Source organism: Armigeres subalbatus, chromosome 2, assembly GCF_024139115.2.
Source record: "Armigeres subalbatus isolate Guangzhou_Male chromosome 2, GZ_Asu_2, whole genome shotgun sequence".
Taxonomy (NCBI): Eukaryota; Metazoa; Arthropoda; class Insecta; order Diptera; family Culicidae; genus Armigeres; species Armigeres subalbatus.
Window position 1 is genome coordinate 181,368,023 of NC_085140.1, and position 23,801 is coordinate 181,391,823.

Sequence of the window (23,801 nt, forward strand, 5' to 3'; positions counted from 1 at the left end):
ACGACCACCAACGCACGCATCGTGAATGATAATAATCCCATTTGATTTTCCAATAGAGCTAATAAACTATAGAGGAAGACTGTCGTTGTCGAAACTGGCGAAACATCTTTTACTGGCGAGGATAGGGCGCTAAATGTCAACGAAGGAAAAATCAGTACGTTTTGACAGGTGTGTACCCAACATGTTTAGGAACGAGAACAAAGGGAACCGCAACGACAATCGTCCTCTATAGTTTACTACCTCTATTGATTTTCCCGACACAGGTAGTGGCTGAGAAGAAATTTAGTGAAAGTGTGAGTGAAATGTGCGTGTATGCACACACTCAAAGAAAATCCCAACAGAAGTAAAAGATAAATCAGCAATGATTCGAAATGTTCTGGGCATTCATTTTGAAGATAAATCTGAAACATACATTTTCCCAGTAGCTCCTTAAAGACTATTTTTTTTTATTAACGGTCGAATTTCAAAAGCTCAAAACTGCTGTACAGCTCAGTTGTATTTTCTGCAGATTTGAACCACGAATCCAGCTTTTAGCGCACGGTAATGGCGGCTCTGTGGGTTTAAAAGTGTATCCGTCCGTGTACCTCTTTGACATCTGACTGGGGTTTGACATTTTGATTACCCTCTCCCCTCGTCCTGGAACAGGAGGAAAACGGAATGTCAAACTCAAGCCAGAAAGAAGTACAGGATACGGATACACCCTTAAACCCACAGAGCCGCCATTACCGTGCGCGAAAAGCTGGACAAATCACGAAAACCGAATATTTTTTAATAGTTTTGATGTGTGACTACGTCATTTTGTTTACGGATCAATCCACTTTGCCATTATGGCGCCTTTCTTCGCAGCCACACAATAATTTCATTCAATTCCCCTTTCCCGTCAAAAATTGTATCTCGTTTTATTGTCTCAGTCGCATCACTGAACGATTTTTATTTTAAATTTTAAAAATACTTAAAGGCGTCAAAAAATATGGGTTCTTTGGTAAAGTTGACCTTAAATAAGCCAAAGAATCGATTGAGCGATTTGAAAAAAATGACGGGAAAGGTAAATTGAAAAAAAAAAATCAATCGTAAATAGAATATGCTGGTGAAACCAGTAGCTTTATTTCATTTTGCTTCAGTTTAAACTAGAATAGTGTTCGAAAATATGTAATGAAACGGAATCATTGCTGATTTCACTCTAATATTGTAGTTCCAGTTCAAACCGAAGTGAGCTCTCGCGACAATCGGGAACGATGAAGCTAAAGCCCCAAACATAATGTCAGCGGAACGGCAACAGAAACGGCAAATTTGGCAGTAACTATATGGGTTAATTGCCGTTCCGTTGACATTGTGTTTGGGGCGTAATCATCTTGTCAAGTTCTGTTTCTGTTCTGCTTGGAAGGCAAAAGAAACATTGTTTAAATTGAAATTAAAAAAAAAAAGGAAAATGCTTTTCAACATTTTCGGTCTTGTTTGTCGTACAGAATAATGGGGTATTTATTTATTTTTGTCGTCAAACATAATGTACACTACATTAAAAAACTTATAACTATTTATTGTAACTAATACTCCTGAAATATTTTCTTAGGGTCATACGAGGCATGGCTACATCAATTGGTTCACAATACTGTTTGTAAGTAGAAATCATTTGATTCATTGGACTAAATGTTGCATAGTTTGTTCGATGATGACTTGTGGGAGATAGGTACAAACAAGGTACAAATCGATTTCTCAATTGCCGAGTAGGAGTGTAAAAATTTAAACAAGATAACAGTTTAGTGGAGTTCATGCGGTGGGAAATAATATCATTCACAAATGAGATCATGGAAAATTCACGACGCTTTTTTAATGATTGGATATCTAAAAGCATACATCGCGCCTCGTACGACGGAAGCGGGAATTTTGTCCACCCGAATTTGCGTAAGGTATATTAACGAATTCGAGAGGAAAAAAGAAGAAGACATGCACACTTAAAATTCTAAGTTTATCGATTGCCGAGAATCCAACAGCCGAGATATTGGTAATAACTTCGACGGATTTCGGTAAAATGTTTACCGAGATTTCGGTAAACTTTCATCGGTAATCGTTACCGAGATCTTGGCAAAAAATTAACATTGCCGAATTTCGGCAAAATAGGTAAAAGAATTACCGAATTTCAGTATAAAATATTACCGAGATCTCGGCTGTTGGAATCTCGGCAAAAATTGTGCCGAGGTCTACAAAATAATTTAAGTGTGTGCGATTATGAGAAACAGCAAAATCGTTCATGGCAAAGTATACGGCGGTGATTTTAAAATGCCCGTAAAAAAAATCAAAATGTATTCTATTTAAAAACTAATCAATGCAATGTAAATTGCGAGAAAAATGAAAAGCTATATTTAGAACACATTATTCCGAAAACGTCATCAACAATGTTCGGTACCGACGACCGCCGCGGTACGACCTAGAGCGACTGAAGCAACCTGATGTCGCCACTGCATACGCGCAGCATCTCGAGGCAGCGTTGCCGGAAGAGGGTGAGCTCGATGGGGCCCCTCTTGAGGACAGCTGGAATACAGTCAAAGCAGCCATTAACGGCGCAGCGGAGAACAACATCGGGTATATGGGTCGAAGTCGACGGAACGATTGGTTCGACGAAGAGTGCAGACAGATTCTGGAGGAGAAGCAAGGTACCCGGCAGAACGTGGAACGTTATAGACGGAAGCGGAGACAGCAGACCCGCCTTTCCAGGAGAAGAAACGCCGCCTGGAAGAAGCGGAGAGCGAGGATATGGAACATCTGTGCCGTTCTCAAGATACACGCAAGTTCTATCAGAAGCTCATCTCGCAAAGGCTTCGTGCCGCGAGCCGAAATGTGCCGGGATAAGGATGGGAGCATCTTGACGGACGAACGTGTGGTGATCGAAAGGTGGAAGCAGCACTACGAGGAGCATCTGAATGGCGCTGAGAGTACAGGCAGTGCAAGTCAAGGCAGCGGAGGAGATGACTACGTCAGTTCAGCGGACGATGGAAGCCAACCAGCCCCCACCTTGAGGGATGTTAAGGATGCCATTCAACAGCTAAAGACCAATAAAGCAGCTGGTAAGGATGGTATCGGAGCTGAGCTCATCAAGATGGGCCCGGAAAAAGCTGGCCACTTGCCTGCACAAACTGATAGTCAGAATCTGGGAAACCGAACAGCTACCGGAGGAGTGGAAGGAAGGGGTTTATGCCCCATCTACAAGAAAGGCGACAAACTGGAGTGTGAGAACTTTCGAGCGATCACCATCCTTAATGCCGCCTACAAAGTGATATCCCAGATCATCTTCCGTCGTCTGTCACCATTAGCGAACGAGTTCGTGGAAGTTATCAAGCCGGCTTCGTTGACGGCCGCTCGACAACGGACCAGATCTTTACTGTACGGCAAATCCTTCAAAATTCCGTGAATACCAGGTCCCAACGCACCATCTGTTCGTTAATTTCAAGGCGGCATACGACAGTTTAGACCGCGTAGAGCTATGGAAAATTATGGACGAGAACAGCTTCCCTGGGAAGCTTACCAGACTGATCAAAGCAACGGTGGATGGTGTCCAAAACTGTGTGAAGATTTCGGGCGAACACTCCAGTTCGTTCGAATCGCGCCGGGGACTAAGACAAGGTGATGGACTTTCGTGCGTGTTGTTCAACATTGCGCTGGGAGGTGTCACACGGAGAGCCGGGTGTAACAGCCGGGGTACGATTTTCAACAGATCCAGTCAATTTATTTGCTTCGCGGATGACATGGACATTGTCGGCCGAACATTTGCAAAGGTGGCAGAACTGTACACCCGCCTGAAACGTGAAGCAACAAAAGTTGGACTGGTGGTGAATGCGTCAAAGACAAAGTACATGCTTATGGGCGGAACCGAGCGCAACAGGGCCCGCCTGGGAAGCAGTGTTACGATGAACGGGGATACCTTCGAGGTGGTCGAGGAATTCGTCCACCTCGGATCCTTGCTAACGGCTGACAACAACGTTAGTCGTGAAATACGAAGGCGCATCATCTGTGGAAGTCGGGCCTACTACGGGCTTCAGAAGCAACTGCGGTCGAAAAGATTTGCCACCGCACCAAGTGTCATGTACAAGACGCTTATAAGACCGGTTGTCCTCTACGGACATGAAACATGGACAATGCTCGAGGAGGACTTGCAAGCACTCGGGTATTCGAGAGACGGGTGCTTAGGACCATCTTTGGCGGTGTGCAAAGAAGACGGTGTGTGGCGGCGAAGAATGAACCATGAGCTCGCCCAACTCTACGGCGAACCCAGTATCCAGAAGGTAGCTAAAGCCGGAAGGGTACGATGGGCAGGACATATTTCAAGAATGCAGGACAGCAACCCTGCAAAGATGGTGTTCACTGCCAATCCGGCAGGTACGAGACGGCGTGGAGCGCAGCGAGCGAGATGGGCAGACCAGGTGCAAAACGACTTGGCGAGCGTGGGGCGTATCCGAGGATGGAGAGATGCGGCCTCAAACCGTGCATTGTGGCGTCAAATTGTTGATTCAGTGTTATCTGTTTAGATGTAGACTAAATAAATGAATGAATATTCCGAAAAAAAATTCCGTAACGTGTAACGTGGTCGATTTGTGATTCTGTCTGCAGTGGTGATCTCTAGGTGTACCGATACGGGAGGCTGTGTTGGAAGTAGGTGCTGCGAATGGCCGTATTCTTGGAGGCGACGAAATCAATTAGAGCATCATTATCGGTCGCGAGCATTTTAATCACCCGCGCAGCGCTTTCATTTTAGTTTCGTCACTCACTTCCGTATCGGTCACTATTTTCGGCTCTCAATTTGATTGCTGTATTCCGTACCGGTGACGTTTGACAGTTGACAGTTCATCAAATAGCAGCGCTCTTATCGCGCTACCAAATTTGGTCACCTGTCAGTCGCGCTACTGTTATAGCAGCGCGTTTAGTAGCGACCGGTAAAGTGTCAAGTAATGATACTGCGCTGATAAACGGCTTAAACTCACCACCGGTAATCTTGCTCTTAGTCGCAGGCCGTTTTCGTTCATCAGCCGGTGTGCGCTGAACTTCCCAATAGTCGGTCTAAACTATTCCTCTTGGCCAACCTGAGCGTTCAAATCTTCTATGATGATTTTGACGTCGTGGCTTGGGCAGCTGTCATACTCACAATCCAGCTGCGCATAGAATCCGTCCTTATCATCAGTGCTTCCGGAGTGTGAGCTATGGACGTTGATTATGCTGAAGTTGAAGAACCGGCCTTTGATCCTCAACCTGCACATTCTCTCATTGATGGGCCACCACCCGATCACACGACTTTGCATATCGCCCATCACTATGAAAGCTGTTCCCAGCTCGCGTGTGTGATTACCTCTAAATCAAGACAAAATTTTCAAGACGACTTATCTGCTTTTGTAAACAAAGATTCAAACGACGATGTGACGAATTTGATAGCAAAACACCTTTAATAGGTAGGTGAAGGTTTCCGCTACCTGTTGATGGTGTTGGTTTGGGAAAGCTATCAGATCGTCGTTTGAATCTTTGATTTACAAAAGTAAATCGATTTTGACTGAAAACCCCAATCTTGTTCACCATTGAGCCTTTCCAACAAACCTCGGCGAGTATGCGTGTGCTCCCGATGAAGTTGAGAGATTTGCATTGGCGTAACTAATGAAAAATTCTAGGGGGGGCTAACTTTTGACGTAGGACTACGTCTGTGTTTTCTATATTGGGGTACACTTTACGATTGCGAAAATCGGGGACCGTCACGAAAATATGATAGACTTTAAACTTGAATATCTAAGCCGTTTCTCGATGGATTTTCAATTTTTTTGGACCATTCGATCAAGGATGAGTCAACGCTTCTTTGTATTTATATGAAAATACTGAATTTTAACTATTTACTATCGAAAATTGATAAAAGTTTAGAAATAGGTCAACCAACCAATCACGTTACATGCATCACTAGCACAGACATCAAAAATCAATCACTTGCGGGTTTGGATCTAATCCTCCAGTTTGAACAAGATTTTACGCATGAGCAGACGCATCAAAGCGATCGCAGCGAAGCGGACACAGCATCACGGAGGCGCTAATGACATTTTCAAAGAAATCTATATCGCATTGGTGGTGGTGCTCGATGTGTTGCTGGAGATCATTCAACCTCAACGAACCAGAATTTCATATGATAAATAGGTTGACCATAAAAATAGCACTGTGGCGATCCCGCACCGCCAGTGCCGATGCTGAAAATCTATTACAAATTGTAGTGTCAGTTAGTTGGAAAGGAACATTGGGAAAAGAAAATTGGTTCTTCTCAGGACCAACATTTTACGAAAAGAAAGAGTTGATTGCGAAAATGGACTGTTTCGGTGGCATCGGGTTTGGCGTGGTAGTTTGGTTGCTGTTAGTGATTCCATCCATTCAAATTCACTGCATCATCTCCCTCCGACGTGCTATCAAATTCGCTATGTACGATTGAGTTTTGTACTTGAAAGAAAGTTTATTTCGGATAGTCGGATCAACCTTCTTTTATAAAATCAATGAAAACGCCACCTCTGTGGAAACTATCTACAACAACCACCATCAGTGAACGTCGCTCCGGACAGACAGATGCCAAGAAATAATGTTTGGTAAGCGAACTATGAAAATATTCGAGGTAGGTTAAGTAGTGTAAACTGGCAAATAGTTTAAAGAAATGAAGAAAATGTCGAAGCATCTGTTAACACTTTTTACAGATTATTATCTGACATAATCTCGCAAGAAACTTCACTAAAACGAAAACGACGTCATAACAATAATAAAGACCCAATTTGGTATAACCGGCAAATCAAAATTTAAGAAATCGCAAGCAAAAAGCACACAAATTTTACAAAAGTCATAACAGTAATGAAAATTTAGTATATTACTTGGACGTATGCGATCAATTGAATTACGCTATCACAATTACAATTCAAAAACTGAGAGCGAAATAAAGTTATCAAAGAACTTCTTTAATTACGTAAAACAAAACTGAAATCTAATAACTTTCCATCAATTATGCATCTAGACGAAAACGCGGGGATAGCTCGGAAAAGAACTGCAATCTTTTGCAGATTTTTCCAGGAAACTATTCTACATTTTCTGAAAATGATCGTGACCGCGACTATTTTGCATTTTTTCAGAGTTTTCAAATGATATTGGAGTCGATCAACTTCATGTCCATGACATTTTGCAGGCCCTACGTAATTTAGATAGCTGAAAGGTCCTGGTCCTGATGGAATTCCTCCTATATTTATGCAAACCCTAGCAGTGGAACTAACCGCTCCATTATTTTGGCTATCTAATATGTCACTAGAATCAGGAAAATTCCCAAATATATGGAAAAACTCATTTTTGATACTCATTTTCAAATCTGGAAAAAAATCAGACATACGTAATTATCGTAGAATAGCCATTATATCTTGCATTCCACAAAAAACTTTTGCAGAGGCCATAGTAAACGAAAAATTATTCAAACAAGTAAAAAAACCGAGATAACAGACGCACAGCGCGATAGCTTCTGTAAAGAGGGCGTTCAAGTTCAACTAATCTTCCTGCTTAGAATTTGTTGACTATACCCACAGAATGCAATGGATAAAGGAAACCATGTAAGAAGCTCTTTATACTGCAACTTCAGTAAAGCATTTGATCTAGCATAGATATACCCACATAGCTTCTACTTTCCAAATTGAAAAAAAAACTGGAATTGAGCCGGGACTACTCAAATGGCTTGAATCACTACTGTAACTGATCGCCAATTGATTATAAAATTTAACAACATAATAGAGTCAAAACCCATTCAAGCCACTTCCAATTGTTGTCCCCGAGGGAGCTCTCATTTGGGGCCCCTCTATTATTCATAATATATGTAAACGACATTTCCTTCCATTCTTGACAAACTTAAGAAAATTTATATTAATCTATGCAGATGACATTAAGCTCTTTTTGGAGATAAGGGAATAAAATGACCTCAACATATTCCAGAACGGAAATATGCACATTCTACGAATGGTGCAATAAAAACCCCTATTGCAACTGGATGTAAAAAAATGTAACCTTATATCATTCAGCAGAAAAAGAACAGCATCAAAATCTCTCTCAATTACATTAGGAACCCAGGTTGTAGAGAAGTGCGATAGAGTTAGGGATTTGGGAATTATCTTAGACTCCCAAACTAACATTCATCGACCATGTTACAACACCATTATTCATAAAAGCAAATAATATGATACCAGGTTTTATCAAAACGTTTTCTGCTACTAACTTTCATGACCCATACACAATTAAAACATTATATGTTAACCTTATGTAAGGTCGATACTGGAATATTTGCAACGGCATTATATATGGTCTCCATTTCCAATAGCACACGAAGAAAAGATTAGAATCAGTACAATTAAAACAGATTCCTATTATTTGCTCTTCGTAGAATTTAAGGTTGGACAACATTCCCGCTTCCATCATATGAGGCACGCTGCAAGCTTATAAAACCATTCAATCTTTGAAAGAGCGTCGTGAAACTGCAATGGTTTCATTTATTAACGATATATAGTTTCGCATAGCGTATTGATTCTCAACAAACATTTTTATCGAAATTAAATTTCCTACATACCATCTCGACAACTGCGTCATCGACATACATTTTTTTAATTAATCACTGCCGCGCCTACAAATTATGCAAAATTCGGACCTCTCAATCAGATGATGGCTATTCTCTATAATCAACACTGCGAAGGCAGCTATTGGCTTTACCAATGTCTCAGCAGAACCTAAAAAATATTTTGTCACAATTCCAAACCTACACATCCTAAATTTACATTAAATCGCAAAATTAAACACTACTTACCAAATTTATTTTATTTTTTATACACTATAATACGGCGTATTTTATAGCATTAAGAAAATAAAAAGAAAAAACATGTATATTGTATATGTACATAGTCTACATCGGTTGACGAAATAAATAATCATAAATAAATAATATGAAGAAACTTCGTCTTGAGTCAAAATTTATGTTGTTTACTCTTCCACAACAATACGCATCTTAGATAACCAACAGCACCTTAACCAGAATTCAGGAATCTTGCGAGAAAATTTCATAAGATTCTTTAGAATTTGTCATTACTCAAAGGAGATCCGTTGTCTGCTGCGGAATCCCGATCAAAAATGGCTCGCGCGCGTGCAATCAAGCAGCTTTTCTTATATTATGCTAATAGAAGTAATTCCGTGGCCCCGCCCTTCATTAATCGTTATGAGTGCACATTTTATTTACAGTGTAAAACAATTTTATATTAAAAATTTTAAAATTTTACACCCATATTAGATCACAAAGGGGCGGGGCTAACCAAACTTTATTATGAGAAATACAAGAAAGCTGCTATTCATATAACGCGAATACTTTGATCGGGATTCGACTTAGACCCCATTCGATGCAGCGGAGCAGACCCACAGCAACACGAAGGCTTGGTCCGGACAAATTTCAACGCAGGTACTGTCAAGCGTTTGGATGCAGTTCAGGTTATTGGAAAGAAACCCGCATTGGTAAAAGAAAATTGGATTTCTTCTCAGGACCACTATTTTATGGATGAGAAAGAGTTAATTGCGAAAATGCGCTGGATTGTTTCACGACGGCATCGGAGTTTTTGCGTGGTAGCTTGGTTGCTGTTAGTGATTCCACCCGTTCAAATTAATTGCATCATCTCCCTCACGCCGCGCTATCCAGAATTTGCTATTAAGATTGAGTTTTTGCAATTTAAAGAAAGTTCATATCGGATCAACCTTCTTTTTGTATGCATAAAGACCTTTTTGGAGGACACCATCCTCCAAAAATGGCTTCGAAATAAAGGAAAAATAAGCAGAATCCAGAAGTGGCGTGAAACCAAATAAAATATATTTGCCCTGTAATGCAACGTTTGGTCGCTTCGCCCGAGATGTAAGCGTTCGTGTAAAGTAAAGGAGTTATGATGTCCCCGACTGAAAGCCAGTCGAGTGGCTTCAGCGGCCAATGAGTCATGTTAACTCCACGGTTAGAGACTCAAAGTCCATCCAACTGGGAACAACTATTCGACTTCTTGCGATTCAGTTGGCCTCCGAGCAGTTTGCTCAATGTTAATAAAACGACACAAATTATTATGGCAAATACTATCAATTTCGAATAGCTACGTACCCGCATAATGAAAACGACATACCATGCAGTCAAAATTACATAAGCGTTATAAGATATATTGTCACTATTCGCTTCATTGTTAGTATACAATTTTAAACTTGATTTACCATACCCTTCATCGCACTTACTGTTAATACATACCATGCTGTCGATGTGTAAGTATATGGTTTTCTTCAATTTGGCATCTACCAACTGATGTATGGTACATCGAAAATTTTGTTCGGAAAAACGATGACCAGATTTAAATGTTAATTATACTTAACCACCTGTTACTCACTTATATGGTCATTTGGCCGTTTACAATCTGAGCTACTGTTGAAACGATATATGAGACTGTCCATTTATAGTTGCTACTATTAGTGAGTCCATCGCGCTACAGTAACACTTATTCTCTTCAATTATAACAGATACGGTCTAATTATGATTCCCATGATTATGCGGGTAGTCCTACGTCACCTTTGCGTACAACCCGATTGGGCTGCACCTTTGAGTTTTTTCAAACTTTTCTGTTTTAACACTCACCACACAGAGGATTTACCATTTTCGCTCGATTCAACTGATGTATATTGTTGAGGTCTACCAGATATCAGAAATGCCAACGGACGACTTAAATATTTCAAATGATCTTCATTGACGCTCAGCCCTGTTACAAAAATCTAGAAATCTCGTAGGATTTCTAAAATCCGTAATAGGTACAGAAAATGCCATAGGTGCTGGGCTAACTGTAAATAGAATGTGAGGCTTTGATCCTGATTTTAAAGGATTTTTGATTTGCTTCGAACCTAGAATACATTATAAATTAAATATTGAATAAATTGATTGGTTAAACTCTTTTCGCCAGCTTTGAATTCAGTGGCCTGACGTTCCTACGAGCTTTCAAACGGCGATCTAACCACAACAAACCAATGTTTCTTTTCTGTTAGAATAACTTCTAGGATTATTTAAAAAAATCGGGTTTACATCCCAATACAACTTATTGGTCGTTAATTTTCAATTTAGTTAAAAAAAACAAATTAAATCTTTTTCTCTCAGTAGGTCTGTTTTCACGCCTGCTGAGACTTATTTCTCACTGGTTTCATTGCTGCAGCGACAATAGGAGTTTAGAAAATTAAATAGTATGCGGAGTTTCAAAAATCCATCCGAAAAAATACAAAGTTCTTTCTTGTTCAACTTTTAGTTACCTATGCCCGGAAATCTAATAGTTCTACCAGACCTTTCTCAAGAAGCCTACAGTGATAATCAAAATGCGCTTTCTTTTAGGATTAGTATTAGTTAGGAAGGTTAAGAACACACGCTCGATTTAGATAACAATTACTCACAAAACCCTAGAAAAACTTGAAAATCTCAAGGAATTGTCCATTATCCATTAAGGGTCTGTCTCATTTGGAGAATTAAACTTAAAACTGACAGTTCGAAAATTAAAAAATCACCCCCTATAATAATGGCTGGTGCTACCCAGCAATTCCAATAGGACATCGATGGAAAATGATTCGATATCTGTCAAAAATAATCTTGCTCTCTGCGAGCAGGATTATTTGATAATTATAATTATATATCTCGCTTAACTTTTCAAAAGGACTAAAGTAACATTTTTTCATGAATTAATTTGAGTACCAGCAATCAAGAAAACTTACATGTTTTTTCTGCTGTTGATTGCGCTATTTAAAATTAAATCATGAAAAAATGTTACTCTCCTTTGAAAGTTAAGCGAGATATATCTCAATATAATGAAATGTCACTTTTGAAAGTTTAATTTCAGTTTTAATTATCCAATTAAGACAGACCCTAAGCAGTGTTGGTAAAAACTCAAAATCCTCAAAACTCTTGGACGATTCAAATCAAGCGTGAATTGACTTGCACCTAACTCAGCACCTAAAACTCATGGATGAGTTGAATCATCCATTTGAATCATCGTAGGTTTTCTTTTGTTCTCGCGTTAAAAACCGTGAATTGACGTTTGTCGCATAAAATATTAGAAACTCTTTCATGTGTAAGCAATAAATTTGCCGCCAAATTGATTTCAAATGCGTTTTAAGCCAAAATGATTTTTTAACAAATGAGTGAAATGATGCGTTTTTAGCATGAAAAACTCAAGCGTGATGCATTCCTTTAAAATCACAGACGATTTCGTTCGCACGGGAGGCCTCGTTGATTGAGATTTATGAGTGATTTTACCAACACTGACCCTAAGTACTTGTAATACTAATAAATAATATATTTTTAAATTTATTTGTTGATGAAATTATTTCAACACAGGTATTTCATGAGTTATAACGTGTTTTGAGGGATCTAAATTTTGTCGTGAGCAAGCCTTATAACAATTGCTCGAAGTTCAAAAACTTAAGCGAATAGATTGCTGTAGTGTTTCGAGAGAGTAATTGAGGATAATGAAAACCAATCCTTACTCTGCATTTACCCCGTATATAATCAGTGGACTAGATATGCGTAATACTTATACAAAGTAACAATTTTTTCTAGGGGGCTAGCCAGATCCTAGAGTGGGGCTACTAACCCCCCTAAGCCCCTAGCAATTACGCCAATGGAGATTTGCACTTCCACGAACCGAGTTTCCAATCGCTAGTCCCTTTTCGTCGCAGTGGTCTTCGACGATGGTTCCGGTCCGTACTTATTGATTATTCGTTGCGTATGTTTTTGAAAGGGCCTGACACCAAACCCCCTAAAAATAAATCGCTGGTACTCGGATGATAATCAGCCGCCCCTAAAATGGAGAACAGACGCTGTTGTGAGCCGATACTGACATGGAGAATAGACGCTCAGTAAGATTTGCACCTCCGAAGAGGTTCCCTGTCAGCATACGACCATAGTTCCCACCAGGGGTTGGTTACCCGATCTTTCCTAAGCTTGCTTGTATCCCGGCCAGCACCACGAGGAGGTAGGGTTAAGAGTTGCTGGGTAAGAGGCTAAGGACCGCGAGATGGGGTCCGTTTTATTCTTTCAGGTACGCGAAGTACCAATGGTACATTTGCCGTGCCCGATACAACTTGTTTCGAGTAAATCGGAGAATGCTAAGTTCTAGAAAGTGTGTCTACAAAATTTGTACACATACTGGGACTTTTCATACACATTTTTTTCTTACAATAGAGTGTATCGTAAATATATTGTTGCAATATTCGAAGAAAACAGTTCAAAGGTGTACTTTATATTGAAATGAATTTTCATAGTAAAACAATACGATATTGGATTTTTTATTTATGACGGCTTTACCGGCAATGAAATTTAAAGAAAAATAATGCATTTTTGGCGCTATGGGGTAAATACTGTTATATTGCTAACATGTAATTTGAACACACTTTTCAAAAGTTATCAATGATTAAAACTTAGGGGCAAGCCATAGTAAACGCGATGTGCGATGCGACGCGATAACGTAAAGAAGTTGACAGCCTGTTGATAATGATTATTATTCTTTTACGTGAGTCGCGTCGCATCGCTCGTCGCATTTACTCTGATGGCTTGCCCCTTATGTACTGAAACGTCCCAAAAATAATTGCAAGTATTGTTACATTAGAGAACTATGTTGACGTATTGTATCCACGGTGTTGACACAATATATGCAACCATCATGAAACAATATATCCTATTGTATACCGTACAGCAAAAGATATTTTAGTTACTAGATAAATATTGTCGCTGTCGTCGCTGTCCGGAACATCTTTTGCTGGCGAGGATAGGGAGCTAAATGTCAATGAAGGAAAAGTCCAAAAGATTTGACAGGTATGTACCACATGTTTTCGGACCAGCAAGAACAAAAGGGAACCGAAGCGACAATTTTTATCTAAAAAAGTAACTAAAATATCTTTTCGTACAGCATATGGCAATTCAATTGTTAACACTATTGAACCAATGGTACTATTTTATCCGGGTACCCTTTTGGTGCAACTTTTTTGTAAAGTGAACGTTCGCTAATTTTTTTTCTATAGTTAGGGCGCTTTTCAGTTGGGGGTTCGCTAATTGGGGCGAAATCCAATTAAAAATTTCCTTTTGTTCAATACAAGAAGTAAACAACATTGATGCTTGTCAAAATGCCCCAATTAGCGAACGACATTCGCTAGTTGGGGTGAGATTGTGCCCCAATTAGCGAACGATCACAATCAGAGTGTAAAAAATCGAAAATTTTTGGTGAAGTTAATTCTTCCTCATTTGTCAGTTCACTTCCGGCTTACATTCATAGTCAGCTCTGGTTGATCAATATTCAGTTGAATATTAGTCATTGAATATTTATGCACGTTTTACAAATTATTAAATTATCTGAAATCTGAACACGTTTTCAAATGAGTAAAGTGAATTTATCACAGGGGCTGAATCCGATTTTTCATCCGCAAGGCACTTTCAACGGTAAACATCAACATAAGCAATGCTAATTATGTTTTTTTCTGCATATAATAAATACACTCGGTAACAGTCGAATGAATGAGTTCATGGAGTAATGATACGTCTGATTATGTCATTCTATGTTTTGAATATTCGTACGATGTTCGTCAAGAATTCGGACCAGGGGTGCTTCCTTGAAGATGAATGTTTTAAGCTCTAGTCACAATACGAGAAAGGCAAAAAGTATACCTGTAGTGAGGAGATTGAGTAAAACACACTTCTTTGAGGTACTGATTTCAAGTGACGTTCATAGCATCTCATAATCCCCAAGCCTCCTTAGTTCATTAATAAGTATGGGTATACTACATCCCTCCTTATCTTTATTTGCTTAAAATAAATATAATGGTTGTTGAATAAACTAATTTCTGTCACGAATTAATTTTTCAAAAACACCTGGTCTTGAATTCGTGATTAATTCAATGATATCTTTGTTACCTTCTCGTTGAGTTCTTAACGCTTCGGAACCAACTTTTACGGAACAGTTGCTGAAATTGGTTGCCATTTAGATGGAAAAAATCTGGAATTTCAGCTAGATTTTGAAATATTTCACTCCTTACTTACCGCCTGAGATCGTAGACAAACAATTTCTTATTCGGGCCTACCTACACTCGATTATATCGTTCAGACGTTCGAGGAGCATAATAGCCGTCCTAAGCATCCATTGCCTATCGATAGAAAAAAATCAAATAACTTGTTCGATTTGCCTAGAATCTTGCTCTTTTCAACCGTAAGGCAGACTGGACATGTATTCCCTTTGCCTACCCGATCAGACTGGATTTTCTCAAATCCCTGTGTATCAGGATTTTCCCCAGGACAGACTAGAATCTTCGATGCTCTCTGTCCTTGGTCCTTACTCAGACAGACTAGACTAGACTAGACTAGTGTCTGAGATTTTTCTGGGCAGACTGGAACTAAATTTCCCTATACCCCAGTCTTACCCTCAGTTTATTTAGTCTGTTTCCTCGGAAAAGAAAATATATGCCTTTTTAAACTAAATATTCACCGTTTACATTTGCATTGTAGAGTAGTTTGTGTTCTGGAACTCTCTCTTCTGCAATTTCTGCCGTTCTTCATCCTCGTCGCCAATTGTAGAGAGGAGATTGAGTAAAACACACTTCTTTGAGGTACTGATTTCAAGTGACGTTCATCCCGCATAATCATGGACCATACTTAGACCGCATCTGTTATAATTGAAGAGAATAAGTGTTACTGTAGCGATGATCTCACTAATAGTAGTTAACCATAAATGGACAGTCTCATATACTGTTTCAACAGTAGCTCAGATTGTAAACGGCCAAATGACCATATGAGTAATAGGCGGTTAAGTATAATTAACATTTAAATCCGGTCGTTTTTCCGAACAAAATTTTCGATGTACCATACATCAGTTGGTAGATGTACAATTGAAGAACTATATAATTACACATCGACAGCATGGTATGTATTAACAGTAAGTGTTGATGTAGGGTTGGTATGGTAAATCAAGCTTAAAATTGTATGCTAACAATGAAGCGAATAGTGACAATATATCTTATAACGCATATGTAATTTTGACTGCATGGTATGTCGTTTTTCATTATGCGGGATAGCATCTCATAATCCCCAAGCCTCCTTAGTTCATTAATAAGTATGGGTATACTATTCCTAAAATTAGACCGTTTACCTCTAACAGTGTATGTTCATGGATAAACTCCCTTTAGAAATGTTCTATACAAAAATAAACAAAGCTTCGTTTTTTTCTGCATGACATGGCAACCCTGGCCTTTTTGAAGTTTCATTAACTTTGTTTGTTTGCAAAAGATTTTAATTAAAAATATCTGATTTTAGAAAATCTATAAGATTATAACCTTTTGAAACAAAATCAACAGGACGTGGGCGGATTTGTTGAACATGGAGCACACTCCGAAAGCGCATGGTGAGTAATAATCGATAGCATTTCTACAGCTTTTCATATTTTCGATAATCAATCGTAAACAGCGGAGCTCGAAGTTACTGGCGTTTCTCGAAGTGGACGCGTATGTAAGAAATCATCCAAGTTGATGGACTTCCAGTCCCCGGACGATATATCCGACGCAAAACAAAAGAAAGCACATAAAATAAAGTCAGTGCAGCCAGGAGTTCCGGGTCATATGGGACTGGGTCATCTTATGGTACGTACATTAACAATGAAGGTCCTATGCTTTGAAATTCCATCATCGACTTTTTTTTTGCTTTCAGGATGCTGTCAAACTGGAACGTGATACAGATGGGGATGATGAGATTCCTTCAGATTCGGGAGATGATGAACCAGATTCCAATATTGACACGGACGATGATGAGGCCGACGACGATGATGCGATGGACATTGAGGATATGGAAGGAACACAAGAGGAAGATGACAAAAGTGAGGGTGAGCTGGTAATCGAGATGGCTCCCAAACGTAGCTTGTACATGTCGGAGAAATCATCGAAGTACAAAAAAATGCTGAAGGATGGAAAGGTACGTTAAAACCTGTCGTATTCTAAACATCTGAGTTGGGTAAATTTTGGGCTTCAGATGCAGAAGCTTATTTAGCAAATTCTTGCTAAAACAAGCGTTTTCTGAGAAAATTACTGTAGTTTTTCGTAGCAAAATATACTGATAGACAAAAGTATTCGTCATGATTTGATAGTTACTCTATGAATACATGACAAAAATTGTTGTCCATCAGTGTAAATTTTCCTCTATCAGATAAGGGTGTTAGGGGATGTCCATATACCACGTGGACATGTTTTGGTCAGTTTATAATGATGAATTTATTAAAATCGAAAAACTCAATAGTTTACTTGAAGAGTTTTCTGTATAGGCTCATTTTTTCCTATACTGTTTTGAAATTCATCGTTAAGAGGGAGGAGAAAGATGAAGAAATTGTTTTTCCGCTTAGCTGCAATATCTAATGTCCTGAATAATTTTAATAAATTTTATATATTTTAGTAAAAGTTGTTTTTAATGTGTGCTACATAATGCTACACAAATTCATGAATATATTCTCCATTTTAGGTTGTGATGGGCAAGGCACAGCGTAAAGACAAAGGAAAACAGCGATTCACCGCTTACATGCTGTGGGCAAAGGAAACTAGGAAACAAATGCGTGCAAATCCGGATGTTGATTTTAGCAACATGTCCAAGCGGCTTGGCGAGATGTGGGCTAATGTACCGAGTAATCAAAAGTTCAATTGGAAACGGCGTGCAAAACGCGTAGCTAACAAATTCAAGCAAAACAAAGAGAAGGCTCTTTCGGCCCCATTTGTAAAGCGTTACCTTCACCTGGAGGATTCTTCAACGCCAGCAGGTGCCACTGGAACCCCATCGGTTACTAGCGCAAGCTCATCACGATCTAAGAAAACCCCGAAGGCAGCCAATATGATATCAACGGATACGAAGCCAACTGCTGCTGCCAATGTTCATCATTCGCCGGAGTCTCCGGCCAAAGGGCAAACGAAACTCCCAGGGTATCAACCGACAGATGTGGCAGCGCATCTCAAGCTGCTTGGTGATAGTTTGACAATTATTGGCGAAAGATTGAAAGAACATGAGGTTGTTTTAATGACTGGTAATAAGAATGAATTATGAAAAGTTGTTTTTATTTTAGGGACAAATTGCGGTTTCTGGGAGCCTCTCCGTGCTGTTGGATAGTTTGCTATGCTCTTTGGGTCCACTGATGTGTTTGACTATTCACATTCCGGGATTGCAATCGGACACGGCTCATCTAAAGGAACTTTTTCAAAACACGTTGGACAATATCGCCTATGTAATGCCCGGTTTATAAACGAATAAACAAGACAAGATTTAAAAAATACCATGTTATGACTAATTAATGTCATGTTTGAAATTTTTGATGTTACTACATACTTCCTTCGGTGGGGTTTGAACCCACAACCCAGTACACCCAGGTTTTTTACGCGGTTGGAATTTATTTATTTCTCGGTTAACCCGAACTTTCAATGGTGTTTAAATACCACCTGAATTTTCTTTATTTTTTGTAATTTTTTCCTGGGGTTTGTTTCATTGTTTCATTGACGCTGAAGGTCTTAAACGACTAAAACCAAACCGTGTACAAAAAACCCTTGGTGTATGCTAAACAGATGATGTTACATGATGATGATGATGATGGTACCGCCACATACCTATCCCTACAAAGGTTTGAGCTGGACGAGTTATCTTTAAGATAATTAAATCGATTTGTCCAACGGATTGACTTCTAGAACTTTCGTACTCTTTCTGTCGCTCCGTCTCTTCACTGTCTCGATTTTCCTGCTAGCTCTTTACTTCGAAAAATCATGTTTTGTCTGTTCCGCGTTTTAGATTTGTTTAGTGCGATTCAGATGTATGTAGATTAGTGCGCATAACAGTACATCCACGCGTGCATCATGCGCCCTACTAATGACATAATTCGAATTGAAGAACTAATGAAGATATTATTTTGATCTTGTGTTCAAAAACATAGTTGCCCTGGTTGGCAGAAAACAGAGCTGTTGCAACAGCTACGTTCAATTTTGTTTCTGAACCAGTTCACACATTTGAAACATAGGCCGATGACATACTCACGCGTGTGCGTGCGCGAACGCGTCCAAGACAAAAGAATTTCTCTTGCTGATATTCTGCTTTACGAGTGCGAGTACGAGTGCATCGCTCGACGCGTCAGTATGTCATTGGCCATAGGCAAATAGGTAGCTTTCTTTTTTGTATTCAGGCGTTTGGTTGTTTGTATCATTCCAATGCACAAAAAGACACTCCTGCATCAAAACACGTGCTTTTTGTCTCTGCCCGCCTACATGTAGAACACGAAGCAATGCAACAAATCTTGCAACGAAACGGCGTCGCAGTTCGTTCAAGTTTACGACGTGAACAAAAAAGAAAATATGAGAGAATTTTGAGGAAAACTTTCTTTTTGTTCGTCTGTTTGGGAACGAAGCGATGCAACACACTGCGAGCATAATATCGACACCTTCTCACATTTCGTTGCAACTCGTTCAACTTCAAATTTGAACGAGCAAAAGACATATTCTTCATATGATACGGATGTAAGTAGTAACAACAGTACATATTTGACCGCTTAGGAGCAGCTTGATTCAGCATAGTTCTTTGATCGTAGTTCATTAATGCTGTCCAATGAGCAGCTCGAAGTAGCTCGAAGTTGTTCCTGTCACGCTCATGCCCGTTTGTTGACAAAAAAGAACGAGCAGGACGGGAACAACTTCGAGCTACTTCGAGCTGCTCATTGGACAGCACTATTGTCTTCAGCATATTACGTGGGCGAGTTGCACTGTGTCACCACATAGCATGATATATCACATCATTTTTCGAAAGTTTTTTCGTCAGGCATTCTGATATAGTGTTGAACATTTTATATTGCCAATATTCATCTAAAGCTAATAACGGTTTATATAACAATGGAAAATACAAAAATGTTCCTTAATTTGATGTAAATGCCTTATTTAACTTCAGCAGAAACTCGTTCAAACATTAGAATGTAATTTTCAAAAGGTAGTTCTGAAAAAAAACGAACTGGTTCTAGGCAGCTATGGGAAAACTCACTCACTCACACGAATCACACCGATTTGAAATACTAATCCATCAGCGAACACACGATTGCAAAATGAATGTTACCCAGCCCAACAGCGAACCAACAAAACGATTCATACCTACTGAGTGCCCCCAGCAGGAATAAGCTAAACCACAGAAAGAGCAAAAAGAAATCGAGAAATGAGAATGAACCGATGCGTATTGTGTGCAGCAGAAAACACTGAGTTGAACTCAGAAGATTGATTCTATTTAGACTCAATGATTCGTTTTGCGACCTGATTCTTTCTGCTGAATGCTCACTCACCACTCAATTGCGATTTCGTTCGTACGCGAACCGAATGTAAACAAATATTCGGCTATGCATCATTTGCTATCTGTGGGAAAGATTCGGTGATGAATTTTGTCTGTTTGTTTTTGGCATGATTCGTTACTAACTGAAGCCAAACGACGGACAATCGAAATTAAAAATATTGGAAGGGGACTCGTGTACAGTGTGTAGAGGGAAGAGAAAGAATAGCGCCAAACGAACGGATTTTCCCCATACCTGGTTCTAGGAGGACTTTTTTGCAATATTTTCAGATAACTCGACGCCGATGGTTATTTCGCAGGAATACTCACCGAAAAATTACGAAACCTCCTGAAGAATTTTTACAAGGATTCTATGAGGAATTTAATAAATATATTTACGCAGCCTAAAGAGGATGTCTGCAGAATTTAAAAACAAAAAAATATAAAGAAACTTGTGGAGGAATTTCCGCGGGAATTCTTGGAGCACTGACCACAGGAATTATTGTAAAAAATCCGCTCAATGCCATCTTGAATTTTCGAAACAATTCTCGGAAGGTTATCCACAGGAATTCATGCAGGAAATGTCGAATGTATTTCCGGAAGATTTTTGACAGATTTCGAGAAAAATTTCAGCAAAAAATCACGTTGCAATTTCTTTAATCAATTTTCAAAAAATACGTCTAGATTTTAAAGAAAGATTTTTCGGGAGTTTTTCCGCAAGAAGGCACCAATGAATCAATTTCTGCATGAATGACCAAAGCGGTTTCCACAGGAAATTAAAAATGTAAATTCCGCCCAAAATCCGGACCAATATTTGCAGGAGTTTGCCGTAATTATTCTTCAAAATTTCCGAAGAAATTTCTGCTGAACTTTTTTAATATTAGTTTCTTCATACAATTTTAAATGATTGAACATAATGTTCAATTAATTGTGATAATTCACGTATATTTGAAAGGTTAGTTTTGGGTCGCGCGGAATAGATTTCATCTCGCACGGAAATGGTGCGGATTTGATTTTAGTCGGCGCGGATTTGGCGCGGAAAATATTTCAGGATCTCCGTAACAACCCTGCATGTCCATCAGTGTATGTATGTATTTGTGTATATATGTGAATGTGTGTGTGCTTTTGTGTATGTGCTTGTGTGTTTAAGGTGATTATAGAATGAAGCCCGTAGTGAATTTCAAATTCACCACACGTTTATCTACATACATTTCTAAAAGCCCAAATCTGGCGTAATAGTTTTCGTACAGTGCTGAAACTCAAATTATGATTGTTCAGCATAACTAAACAAACGATCTACCATTATTTCAACCCCATACCAGGACTGGTAGCAACCAATGCCGCTCAAAATAGTGACTTCAGTGACCAAAGCTGACGAAAAAAGGGATCAAATAGTGACTTTCAGTTGCAGAAAAAGTGACCAAATAGTGACTTTCAGTTTCAGTTGCAATTTCGATGAGGCGTTTTTGGGTCGAGGGAGAATTTTTTTCGTAATTTGTGGCTCTCATAACGAACTCAGAAAAGAAACGAAAATCGTGCACTCTATTTTTTGCCCTCTCTTTTTATCCCAAAAAAAATTTACTAAATATCAGTTAAAAGTAGGACTACTAAAAGCTATGAGTAGACCTGCGAGCAAATCAAACGTTTCCGCCACTGGGAGTGAGCGAAACAAGACCTGTTTTTCTTCCCCGAAAATGATTTCTAGTCAAAAATCTGCGTGAATGAACATTCTCTTTTCGTGAGAATGAGTGAAAATTACGATCACTGGATTAGCCTACTTAAGAAAGATGCAGATTTGCTATAGGTTTAGGAAGTTTTTGAAATTTTTAGTGCGAAAGGAACATCAGTACGGATCGTTTTGGTAGAAAACGAAACAAAAATTATGGAAATTCAGTTACAACGAACTTGGGATTGAATGCTCGATCTCCTGCTTATAATACAGGACCGTATCAAAATATAACGAGTCTGACAAAATCTAAAAAAAAATCACGATTGGAATCTTTACATTTATGCTTTTTCAAATGTATAACAATATATTTAAAAAAAAATCCAAAATATTGATCGAAGTGGATGTTGGGAGCAAAAACGGCTTTTATTTTCTCATGTTCTTACAGGAAAATTACTTTGGGGATCCTACACATAGCAGGAAAGCACCTGTCATGCGAACTGGGGTCGTGGGATCAAACCCCACCGAAGGGCGGTTAACCTCCAATACCTTTTCCGAACTAAATCTTTCACATGTTGTACATATGCATAATCAAGTTTTAGACATAGTAATTAATTTCCACACCGGGTGGCTTAATACCCGGCATATAGGCAATTAACTTTGAATGTACTGATCCCTTACATATTTAAAGTATCGCCTTTCAATTCGATTGCAGTACAACCATAGATGCAACTATCATTATCTCGATTTGAAAAAAAAAAAATTACTAAAATATCACCGCTGAGAATCATAACTTCGTTTATAACTCAACAGTTACAACCGTGATTGTTGCATCTGGTTGAAGATACAATCATCCTTTATCACACCAAACCATTAAATCCTCGGCAAACTACCGCAACTCGCTACAATGAAGAAAACGACGAAGAGCAATGGATTAATGTAGTTACACCCCTATGATTCTTAGCACGGGGTTTGTGATAAAACAATTTTCTGTTATGAAAAACGGATAAGCATGTTTGCAACTATTGAAGCACCAGGAAGAATATCTAAAATTGAAAAGATTAATCTGAACCGCCAATAGTGCAATTGATAGGGGAGAATGTGCAGACTTGATCCACTCTTTCAGTTCTCTTTCAAGCCTCTAACTATTTTAAAAATCCAAAACAAAAGTTGAAAAAATGTTGCACGTGTAAACCGGTCTGAAAAATTCACCTGCTGTTCGTTAAAACTCGGGCGAATGTTAGCCCAATCTTTAAAAACAACACTTTTTAAATATTTTGTTTTTAATTTAAAAAATACTTAGAGGCGTCAAAAAATATGGGTTCTTTGTGAAAGTTGACTTTAAATAAAATAAAGAATCGATTGAGGAAATTAAAATTTTTGACGGGAAAGGTCAATTAGCTACTGGTGAAATGCCAAAAAGAGCAGCAATAGTGAAATGGCTGGCGACGTTTCAGAGCAATTTTTCCAAGATCCGTAATTTAATTTCCGCCTTGAACAAAGCGTCATCCAACTTATACATGTTGCTTCATTCAAAACTAGTCAATAGTTTCAAAATAGTTGAAAATAGTGATTTTTTGCAAGAAAAAGTGACTTTAGTGACTTGAAAAAAGATACTTTTTTGTGACTTGCCCGAAAAAAGTGACCAAGTCACTAAAAAGTGACCCGCTACCAGGCCTGCCATACGCGTTATGGTTCTTCCATCTCGTGCTCTTGAAATATCGAAATATAAAAAAATATTGTAAAAGCACGTGCAGGGTGTCG

General features: G+C 38.9%; 1 protein-coding gene across 2 annotated transcripts; it reads left to right on the forward strand.

Moving 5' to 3' along the window:
• The first annotated feature begins 16,304 nt into the window (after positions 1-16,304).
• LOC134215571 (HMG box-containing protein 4) lies at positions 16,305-18,359 on the forward strand. 2 transcript variants are annotated; one of them, XM_062694727.1, is made up of 5 exons: positions 16,305-16,454; positions 16,517-16,689; positions 16,757-17,017; positions 17,558-18,097; positions 18,150-18,359. In XM_062694727.1, exons 1-5 carry the CDS (start codon positions 16,430-16,432, stop codon positions 18,324-18,326), a joined length of 1,176 nt encoding a protein of 391 aa, XP_062550711.1. In that variant the 5' UTR covers positions 16,305-16,429; the 3' UTR covers positions 18,327-18,359. The 2 variants fall into 2 exon arrangements, with proteins under 2 accessions (XP_062550711.1, XP_062550712.1); XM_062694728.1 differs by having other exon boundaries at positions 17,558-18,094.
• The last annotated feature ends 5,442 nt before the right edge of the window (positions 18,360-23,801 follow it).